The 11,243-nt window shown below is 38.2% G+C and overlaps 1 protein-coding gene across 1 annotated transcript; it reads right to left on the bottom strand.

The window, feature by feature from the left end:
- Nucleotides 1-2,140: 2,140 nt before the first annotated feature.
- Nucleotides 2,141-11,170, bottom strand: LOC145463242 (palmitoyltransferase ZDHHC5-A-like). Its single transcript, XM_081446978.1, has 8 exons — nucleotides 10,995-11,170; nucleotides 10,768-10,889; nucleotides 9,306-9,463; nucleotides 7,640-7,806; nucleotides 7,129-7,231; nucleotides 6,220-6,311; nucleotides 5,868-6,033; nucleotides 2,141-5,440 (listed from the first exon to the last, which is right to left on the bottom strand). The coding sequence occupies exons 1-8, from the start codon at nucleotides 11,168-11,170 to the stop codon at nucleotides 5,261-5,263; spliced, it is 1,164 nt and encodes a 387-aa protein (XP_081303104.1). The 3' UTR covers nucleotides 2,141-5,260.
- Nucleotides 11,171-11,243: the final 73 nt, after the last annotated feature.

Genomic DNA, 11,243 nt, shown 5'->3' with positions numbered 1-11,243 from the left:
ATCTACCGATTTAAAGGGCGAAATTAAATTATTTAAATAAAGTTTGTGTTTACAGACGACTTGGTTAGACTGAACGGACTTAAAGTTTTCAATATTTTGTTGAAATCGCAAGGAAGAAACGCATTTAAGTAGTATTAAGTAGTATTTTTACTTTAAAACGTCTTTCTTATTTGCACTTTTTTTAATGAACGAAAATCAACTTCCGGCGTTTGTTGCTTTTCTAGCTTCAGGAATTCTTCATCCTTTGTTGCTGTTTTAACCGTTGTGAAAGTCTGCTCAGTCGTTTCAGGTATATGGTGTAAACTAGAGCAGACAATTTCTTTTTCCCGGCTTTCGAATACTCCAGTCGAAAATGAAGATAGCAAAGCCAGTAAATTGGAAAAGCGGACACGCGGTTGTATCTGTAGAATAGGTGAAAAAAATTTTCAGTTTCGGCTGTAGGACGTTTCAAGTTTCCTAGCAGTCGTTGTTTTGACTTTTCCTCGCTCTCACTAACTGCTCCTGGGTCCTCGCATTCTCGTAGCCTGCAGAACAGGCGGGAGAGTGAAACGTTATACATGAGCGTTCGTGTATCGCGTTTTGCTCTCTGTCCCGCTAATCCGCCTGTTCTGCAGGCTAGATGGAGGGTTTAGATGGAGTCTCCGCAACCTGCGATCAGGCGTTTTTTCAAATGTAGCGAAGGAGGGTATGATTGTAGGTTAGGGTTCCGAGGTTAGCACAACTCTTGCATAACTGGCTCAGTAGGAGAAATTGTACAATGTCCGGATCATTCGCTATGTTTGTAGCTCGGGTACCGTCAAATCCCGTTTCACACCGCAGGGCCCATACTGACGGAAAATGCCGGTATTGATTAGGTATTCACAAGGCGGGTTGGACAGTACAATTTTAAAAAGTGATATTTTTTTATTTGCTTTATGGAATCTACACGAGATCTTGATGTGGAAATCGAAAAAAAAAAAAAAGAAGAAACAAACAAACAAACAAACACGGATATCGTTTTTTTTTCATCGCGTTTTAACCATCTGGAAACGCTAAATTTGACTTCCGGATGGGTCAGAAACCGCCTGCTGTTCGGACCAGGAACTAGTCATGCTGACGTCTGAAGAACGTAGATCGACATATTTTTCAAACCAAACAAATAGAAACGAAAAAAATACGTGAAATGTAATAGGAATATCGCGATCAAGTGTAATTCCAATTTTGGTTCAAAATTGTGAACATTTTCGAAAGATTTGTAGATCTGCGTTCTTGTTTTGACGTCATCCCGAGTCCTCAACCGCCACCCCCCTCGAGGTTTTTGACCCAACCGGAAAAAAAGTATTTCTCGTTTTCAGATGGCTAAAACGCGGTGAAAAAACGATATCAATTTGTTCTTGTTTTTTTGTCGTTGTTTTCGATTTCCATACCACGATCTCGTGTCGATTCCACCAAGCAAATTAAAAAAAAAAATTGCAGATCCTGATATCCTGGAAGGTGGAGTAGGCAGGGGCTGAACACTGAGAGGGAATACTTAGTCTCTACAAACCCCCATGATCCCTTTAGTAAATCCGCTACTGCAAGGACTGTTTTACCCTCATCCTTCCAGCACTACACGAATCAAAGTTGAAATATATTTTTTATTATCTTTAAAATAAACGCTTGCCTCACTTTGATTAAAACCAAGTTCACTGTGAAAATCACACATTACAGCCAAGACTTTACTGAGCATTGTTTTCTTTACAAACAGCCTTCTTCCATTTTTAACACAAAGTTGCCGTATTTATACGATTAAGCACCCAGGGTGCTTATTTAATTTTTGGACTTTCAGGGTGGGCGCTCATTCAAGGTGGGCGCTTATTTGAGGCTGGGCGCTTATTAAATTCTCACCATTTTCAGTAAGTAAAAAGTATATTTTGTAACAAAACAATAAATAAGAACAAAACATGACAAAATATTAAAGCATATAAATTGTAACTGTTCATTGTTCAGTTTATGCCCAGGACTAACAATTCATTGTTCAGTCTTCCAGAAGTCTCTTTAGCTATAATTCTCAATCAACACCATAAAATTTTCAGACAATGAAACTAGAGATTGTACGCCATTAAAGAACTAACGTAATAATCAATATCCGTATTCCTCTTGTGCACTTTATTATTTGGGGGGGGGGGGGGTTGGGGTGGACGCTTATTCGAGGTTGGGTGCTTGAGAAGTACTTTTTGGGGGTGGGCACTTATTTAAGGCTGGGCGCTTATTAACTTTTTCTACCTTCAGGGTGGGCGCTTATTCGAGGTGGGTGCTTATTAGAGGTGGGCGCTTATTCGAGGTTGGGCACTTAATCGAATAAATACGGTATCTTATTTAATAAACGTGTGGATAACATTTTATAAATGTTAAATACAACATTTTGGCGCTAGTTATCAAAATAATTTTCAACATCTAAACCTTGACTCTCCTGGATTTTTACCACTTGAACCATAATGATACTCAGCCAATTAGACGAGCAGAAATATATTTTGTAACGTTTCGCTAATGACATTGGAGTATGTTTGTCATGTACAATTCTTGTTGACTGTAGAAGTACTTTAGGCGTGCTTGCAGGTATGATGAATCCCTAGGGGCTATTAGGTTATTTAAGATTTTGTAAGTTATGCAAGAGCCACTCGAAGGCATCTCTTTCAACTTTGCTTTATGGTTTATTCATTGCTGTAATTTCTTTATGGTGATGTAAATGCTCGCTGTATCAATAAACGAGATGCCCGCCCCTGATGCTGTGTTTGTGTTTATTAAGATTAGTTACAAAATATTTTATAATCGTTTCAGGGTGATTAAAGTATAAAATAACTTTTCACCCTGTCTTCTTATCAAGCATTAACTACATTAAATTCCTAATTCTCTCTGATTGAAAAGTATAGATCTATTTTTAACTCGCCCCAGTTGTTCAAAGGGTAAATCACCATCCAGGGACTGCAGTGGGGAAGGGGTTACTAGAGTTACAGCCCTGGCACTCTGCTTGGGTTGATCCTTTAGGGCTCCAGATGACATGGATAATGTATGATAAATGGAGCCACAGTGACCCAAAATGCTTGTTTGTCTTGGCCAGATTTTGTAGCCCTACCACTATGAAAAGGTCTCAGTGGTCCCTACTATCCAGTGGATGAAGGTTCATCTAGTCGATAGCACTATCCACCCTTTGAACAATTGAGGGCAGGTACATAAATATTTCATTGAATACCAACAAATAAAGCCCCCCTAAAAGCACATAATCATTGAATTGTGTAAAAATATGCCCTCGGTTTAACAAAGAAATAAACAACTTAGATTTACTTGAAAACCCGGCAGCAATAACCACAAAGTGGCAATTTTTACACACTTTATAACTGTCCATTCAAGTGTTTGTTTATTTAGTGTATGTGGAAGTAAGAAAAAGGAAGAAATATTAGCTTTTGTAGGGTTATTACAAACTCTTGAAGTAGGTGGCTGTTATGGTGGAGTAGGAGGTGGATTTTGTCATCTTTCTTTTAAAGAATCACATGAACATCCCAGCAGAGTAGCTGGCCGGGATCACAAGGTACTTGGTGGTTTTCACTGCAGCTAGCTTGCTTTAACCACCCCACTTTCATAGTGATAGAAGATTCAAGTGAGAACAACAGCATCCTCCGGCTCTATTAAAACTCACTTATGTATGTAACATAGTGATGGTACAAATTATGTGCATGTTCTCCATATTTTGTTCTCATGTTCTATATGTCATTAGCATAAATCTAATAGTGTTCTCTTACGAATGCTGTTCTCTTATAATATTTGGCTATGCTGGTCACTAACTATTCTGCTGTAGATAGTGAGTAGCCTAGCAGTGTGCGGTTGTTGACAAAATGCTGGTTGCTTCTTTGCATTTTTGAAGTGTCTGTTAAGGAGATTTTGTTTAAGTTTTAAACGACTAGTAGATTTACACTAAAACAATGTTAATAGATTGTATTTACTCATGATTTCTATGCATGATAGAAATCTCGAGCTCATAAATCTAAGTGTTAATTAGTTGTTTCCCAGTAAGTTTAGTGGTCTCTCACTGAAAATCATAGAGGATCTGTGTTCAAAATGATGTCCACAAAATTTACACAGTGAAGAGTTGGACCAATTATTATGTTTCAACAATACATATCAGCTGCATAACATTACCTTATAAAATTCAATTTTGTAACAAATTATTACATGGTCAGTAACAAATTTATTGTTACAGTGTGATTCCTCCAGCCTTGGGTGCTAACAATAGATTTCCATCAATTTATCCCTCTAAGAAAGCCATGCACTACAGAACTAATAAATCCAAGACCATTATATCCTTTTAACATTCATACAGTTGGTCAAATTACAAAGAATTTAATTGGCTGGCATCATTGGAAAACTTGCACTGCAACTTCACAATAACAACAACAAAAACAACAACTAGAAATATTAACATCGTTGTCACAAAACTACAATATAATGCACCTACAATGTATTTGATTCCTGTAGCACAACAATAGAAATCAAACTACACACCACTATCAGCAATAACTGATTATGTACAACAGTTTGTAAATTATTTACAATAATATTGCCGGATAATGATTTACCAATAACAGCGCTCACTATTGATGTCAGCATGTGGTATGCATTAAACTAGCTTTACCCTATTGTATGGTATATTGTACTCTACATCAACTTTATAAAACAGCAGAATATCGGACAGTTTTACCTTATGACCCATCTTGGGATACAACCCTCTAAATACCAGCATGCTGCTTTTTAGGTTGTGGCTGTCAAATTCTCTTCCCTGAAACTGCATGTCTTCATTTAATCAATCTAAAAGGATGCTGAATAGTTCATAATTTCTTTGTGTTCGGCCACGAACGAATGTGGACAATTTTGCAATTTGAACACAAAAACCCCTCCCAAATTCTAGACAACCATTCTGCTCCCCTTTGCTGTTAAGACATGAAAGAGAAATTCTTTCCTTGAATACAAAGCATGCTCCAGAAAATATCACCTGGTATGACCACTTGCAAGGGATAAATTTCCAAGCAAAGAATCTTGAAGTAACCACTTTGTCTGTTTTCTTTCCACCCTGCAGAACTGCCCCTGTGCGTGGGCAAACATCATTTTGTTTGCTATCTTGTAGGTTCAGAATGGTCTTGCGGGGGATTCATGTGAAGATCCAGCCATTAAATTTGCAGCATTCAAAGATTGCACTTGTTGCACTGGAATGCAGCATCTGGTCCAGTGCTTGAGGGTTAACATGAAATCACACTGTGACTTCTCGGCTACCGCTTATCATCCTTCCATTTCTACTTGACTTCACATATGTAGCAGATACACGAGGACCTGTGTTAACAGCAGCCGCAAATGAATCTGGTCGCAGTGACCTGCCATCCTGCTCTCTTGTTTGCTGGCTATTCTTGCCACTGCTGTTCTTGATTCCATCCTGAAAATGAAAGTTTTCAACTATTGTTTTACATCTTGTTGAGCACAAATTACACGATGTTTATGAGTGCTAATTGATAGAGAATATGGCTGAAGTGCTGGTCACCACCATTTATTCAGAATCCTACAGGTTTTATATGCCACTGTGGATGAAACTTGAAGAATAGAAATACACCAATGATAACACAGCTGTCTGAACTGTAAGACTAAAAATAGTACTGTGCTGATGAAACAAGAAACTCAAACACACAAAGGCAGTGCTGAGCACCATATTGTGTAGGTACCCTTACTATAGGGCCAGACATTGCAGGGATCCTGGTTTTTTGAGACAAAGTGACCTGACCATAAACTGAAGTTCTCTGTAAGGTGAGGCTCAACTTATTATGTTTGAAAACAGAACCAAAGTCACAACTGTAAACAATATTGACCTGAGAATGCTGGTTAGTGTGGTTAGATGCCACCTCAACTTTAACTTCTGATAATTCAGTGCCATCTGTTTGGTTTTTAGCTTCCTTTTCTTTATCCTTCCTTTTATCTTTTTTTGTGTCTTGCTTGGTAACTTGCCTTGCTAAACTTTCCATGTAGCCCACATACCTAAATAAAAAGGCACATCAAAATAAGTGACAAATTTGTTACAATCTCTCTACAGTCAAACCTCTCACATATTCTCAATCCTGGGACCTTGCATAGGTGTCTGATAACATATCATTTAGTCAATGATTACTTGAAATTACATTGATCAACAATTATCAGGGCTAAGAAAGTTAAACAAATGCTTACTTGGCGTACTGTGAGGAACAAAGTGTGCCGACACAGTTTTTCTTGCAGCCTTGGTCAAAAGGATTATGCCCACTACGAAACTTCCCTGTCACCTGCAGCATAAAATGTCAAAATTATGGAGGAGTACAAACAATTTTTTATCTGGAAAATTTGAGCATTGAAAGTTTTTCGGATTTATTTCATCATACTCCAACTAACAGTCTGCCTCTGGGTCTCTGAGGATGGTTGAAGGCCAGTTGGTTGGCCATCTGTTTCCGGTGTAATGCTGAATCAAAACCTTCTTCAATTTAAAAGACTGACTCAGAGTAAACTTAGTTTAAAATACATTGTTTTCTAGTCAAAAGTGACAACAAATATCGTTAAACCTCATAGTTTGTTGTTCCACTTCAGATTATGTGATGGTTTTTGACATTTTCTTTCTAATTTAATCCTTTTCACGTGCACACAAATGTAATATTTATCTTTTCAAGGATAATCTTAAAAAGAAACAACCCTCAAGGGAAAATCAAATCAGTGATCTTAATTGGACAGTTCAACATCTTTTAAGCTAAAGCGGTCTATTTCAAAAATGTAATTCTGCTGTAACATTCTCAAACTAATTAATCATTAATCAAGTTTAAACACAGGAAATCATGACTGCATTTGGATCTTAATTAGCAGAGATTTTTAAGATTTCATTTCTCCGTTTTTAACCTTAGTTTTAGTTCGATTGAGAAGATCTATCAAACACTGGAGAGAGTGTTTCTTCACTTTTCCAATCACCTTGAAGTTCATCAAAAACACTTCAATATGCATCATATTTTCTACCTTCTTCTTGGTGTTTGGAAATGTGATGACACACTGTTGGTTGTATTTGATAAATTAATTACAGTACAATTTAAATATTTGAAATACTTTGTGAGTGAGCACCTGCTCATTTGTTGTGCGTCCCATGGCAACAAGGCCAATGTGGAAGACTGTTAATCCGATAACAGGAATTGATGTCAATCCACAAACCACCATGATAGCTATTCTGATTACCCAGTTAAGGTAAATAAATGAACTTGTATAATGATCATGATTTGAATTTGTAATAAGTTGCACTTATCTAGGATACACAACCATTTTCACCACTTTCTTATAATACAGGCCTGCCATTAAGTTATGATTCACATGTAGCCATGTCCTTCATACCCATTACAAACTTGTTACTTTATGCTAGAATTGTACGAAAGTTGACCTGTAACATCAAAGTCCTATCAAGCATGCTCAGCCATAACAGTGCTATGGGTTACGACCCTTACTGACAACCCTGTAATAAGTTTTGTTCAACCTTCCAGGTAACAATGTTTCTGAATGTTGTAGCTCATTAGAAACCCTTAATTCCTACCCCAAAATCTAAATTATTATTAGGTTACTCTGTTTCCATGGAAAAGGATACGGAACAGCTACCTCTGCGAGCTCACCCATTTTTTCAAGAACAAACATCAACGAGAATATAAACACTGAAATAATGTGAATTGATAAAGAAAACACAAAGAAAAAGAAATATCTATAGTTTCTCTTGCCAATGCAGTTGTCTACCCAAGGACAGTGATGATCAAAATTCTGAAAAGAAAAAGTAAATCAATAAACATTACATTATAATTAGCCTAATAGAGAGTTGTTTTGCCTCCACAACTGTGGAGGTGTGGTGGCATCATAGTTAGTGCCCTCATCTGTGGATCAAGTGGTCGGGATTCAAACCCTGGCAGGGGACATTGTGTTGTGTTCTTGGGCAAGACACCTTTATTACTCTCACAGTGCCTCTCTCCACCCAGGTGTATAAATGGGTAATGGCGAATTTAACACTAGAGGGTAGCCTTTCCATTGTCTAGCATCCCATCCAGGAGGGAGTAGAAATACTCCTAGTCACTTCATGTTACAGAAATTGAGATAAGCTCTGGCCTGATGGGCGACTTGGCTCACGTGGAGACTTAACGCTTTTACACAGGCATTTTAAGTAACCAGAGATATTCACAGGAGCAAGGGTGTGGTCAATTTGGCTGACTCAGTTTTAAACAGGTGCAATTAAGAGAGAAATACATGTTATCCTTGAACTACTTGCTTACTCAGCCAGAGCATAGCCTGGTTTCTGTAGCAGGAAGCAACTTGGAGCTACTCCCCCGGGAGCAGTGACATGAGTAAGACAGTGTCTTACCCAAGAACAAAACACAATAATTACCGTTAATTACCCCAGCCGCTAATCAAACCCAGATGTAAAGTCTGCATACAAGCCAAGTGGCCCATCAGGCCAGAGCTTACTACCGAAACAGGTAGAGTGTTTTTTTGGAGACGTGCAAAACAGTTGCCGTTAGCGACAAACAAGAACGTTTTGGGTCACGTGGCTTGAAGCTGTCAAATGAAAAGTCAAACGCACGTGAGCACATTCCTTCGCGCGGTCTGTGGCTCAGTTCTTCCAGCCTGAGTTTGTCCCATGCGCTTCTTCTCATGATCAGTCGTCGATCTTTCGCTCTGATTGTTACTTAGTAGTGCAACATGATACAGATAAAAGTTTTTTATAACATTTCTGTTCCCAAAGATCGATGTGAAGTGATAACAACAGACGAGAATGAGGTGGCGACTTGTGATGATCTTATGCAAATCGTACAGGATAAATTAGAGTGTGTAGGAACGTGAAGGAATGCGATCATGTGCGCTTACCTATTTGGCGTCAGTTTTAGACCACGCGGGCTTAACTCAATTACATTTCTTAACAACGGCAACTGCTTCGTGCGTCTCTGAATAAACAGTCTACCTGTTTCGGTAGTATCTCAATTTCTGTAGCGTGAAGTGACTAGGAGTATTTCTACTCCCCCTGGATGGGATGCTAGTCCATTGCAGGGTTACACCCAGCATTAAGTTCACTGATACCCATTTATACACCTGGGTGGAGAGAGGCACTGTGAGAGAAAAGTGTCTTGCCCAAGAACACAACACAATGTCCCTGGCCAGGGTGCGAACCCAGCCTGCTCGATCTGGAGTAGAGCGCACTAACCATGAGATGCTTGCTAATAAAGATCAGAATTGCAATAAAAAACACTCACACAACAAAGTAAGTAACTGACCTCAATACAATTGTTACATATGCTACAATGTGAACAGCGTGGTGGCCTGTAAAACTTGCAAGTATCACACCACTTCATACGGACTGTAATTCCATTTATGTCAACATTCTTGTACAAGGGAACTCTGAAGTCATCTTCTTGGTCAGTCAATGATTGTTCTACAGAACAAAAGCACAAAATTTTACAGAATTAAACAAAAATGAAGGACACATGCACTTGAGCTGTTTCAGTAAGAACTCTTTCTGGTAACAAAAAAATCACCTTGTTCTCATCATTTTGTGAATAAAAGATTTAGAGAAGATAAAGCAACTAGTTCCACTAAAAACTAATAGTAAACATGTATAAGGAATGTGAAATAGGAATGCCACAAGCAAAACAACAGGTCAAAAACCCAAAAACGAATCAAATTAAGGCATGATCTGCAAATACATGTAACAAATAACCATAATTTAATAAAAAGAACTGTGATGGTTTATTTCTCTACAGAAGCATAACATCTGCACACCAATATTTGAACACACTACTGCAGTTCCATACATGTATCTTTTTGTCCTGACTCATGAAAGCTTTTCATTCTTCCCACACCACCTGCCAGGCCTACCAAGCTATCATAGTAGTTTCAGATGTGATTTAATTGAAAAGGGGTCAAAAACCCTAAATTTGCTTATTCGGAGGTCAGATTAATTATTGTCTCTGGCTTTTAAGTATCCATAAGAAAACAAATAGGGTTTTAATATGTTACAGACATAACATAATTTGTTGACAGATACTTCACATGTATTGAGCAAATCAACCTGATATGGGCACTGTAATTGACCCTTTTGTCGCAACTGACAACATTCAATTTTCAAACATGTTGTTTAGTCACGTTTGAGAGAACTACGATCTGAACACATGTTTCAAAACATAATCAGACTCTTAATTCTCAATACCGGCTTGTTTCAATCTGCTATAAGGATCTAAAGAGAACTTGGGAATTTATTGCCGATTAAAATAATCAAGCCCCTCAGTGCCCACGGTGACGTATATGTGGCTTGAAAATGTTGATATAAGTTTAATACATTTGACATGTTTTTCGTATTTTGATATGTTCAGTTTTCAAATATTAATTCTAAGCCAATGTTATTTTATCATTCGCCATGACGACGAGCTTTGGCAAACAAATTTTTCTCCTAAGAGATGTACAGGAAGGAAAGCGAAAATAAGTTAATACAATGCAAAAAGAAACAGCTGCAGAAGGTTCTCCTCCTCGATACAAAGACTAACTCACACAAAATGTTTGCCAGCGTAGTTCACTTTCAAACACTGATCCTAAACTAACGTTGCAAAAAGGTGTCGTTCACAAGCAAGGGTAAATAAATAATAATTATTGTGATCTACAGCAGTTGTCTAAAATGATGTCTGCTCCAGCTTGGAAATGTAATTAAGATAGGCTTAAGAAGCTTGACAAAAAAATCCCTACCTCTCGGAATTACGCCTGGATCCTTCACCGAAGCATTGGCAAAACTGGCTAACACTATCAAAGTAACGATTCCATCGTAGATGGGGATGGCAACAGAATATTCCTTTGTCAAATGCGGGCATCTGAAAATATGAAAGAAATGAGTAATGATCGGTGAAATCCTGCAAGTCTCTTCGCGTGGACATGATTCACAGGCGCTTAAAGCACGAAAACACTCCACAGCTTACACGAATACGAAAAACAGCGTTGTAGTTCCAATGAGGAGTACTGCTGCACATATAATAGGCACTTGTTGCGAAGAAAACTTCTCACAAGGCCGAGAGCGGGACATCTTTTTCTGTTCCCTTTTCCCGGCCTGATCGATATATCTTTTCCATGAAATACCAAGCCAATTAGGGAGCATGCGTCGAATCCCAATAATCGGTCAGCAGTTTTCAACGCAATGTAGCAGCGTTTAAGAAATGTTCCGTTCTGAT

The sequence above is a fragment of the Orbicella franksi genome, chromosome 12, assembly GCF_964199315.1.
Source record: "Orbicella franksi chromosome 12, jaOrbFran1.1, whole genome shotgun sequence".
Lineage (NCBI taxonomy): Eukaryota > Metazoa > Cnidaria > Anthozoa > Scleractinia > Merulinidae > Orbicella > Orbicella franksi.
This window is presented reverse-complemented; position numbering and strand designations above follow the sequence as displayed.

Coding starts and splice junctions, on each gene's coding strand:
- LOC145463242 (XM_081446978.1), bottom strand. CDS start 11,170: ATGCTCCCTAATTGGCTTGGTATTTCATGGAAAAGATATATCGATCAG. Junction 9,464..10,767: donor TCCAGGCGTAATTCCGAGAG/GTAGGGATTTTT, acceptor TTTGTTCTGTAG/AACAATCATTGACTGACCAA. Junction 7,807..9,305: donor TATGTAACAATTGTATTGAG/GTCAGTTACTTA, acceptor TTTTCTTTTCAG/AATTTTGATCATCACTGTCC.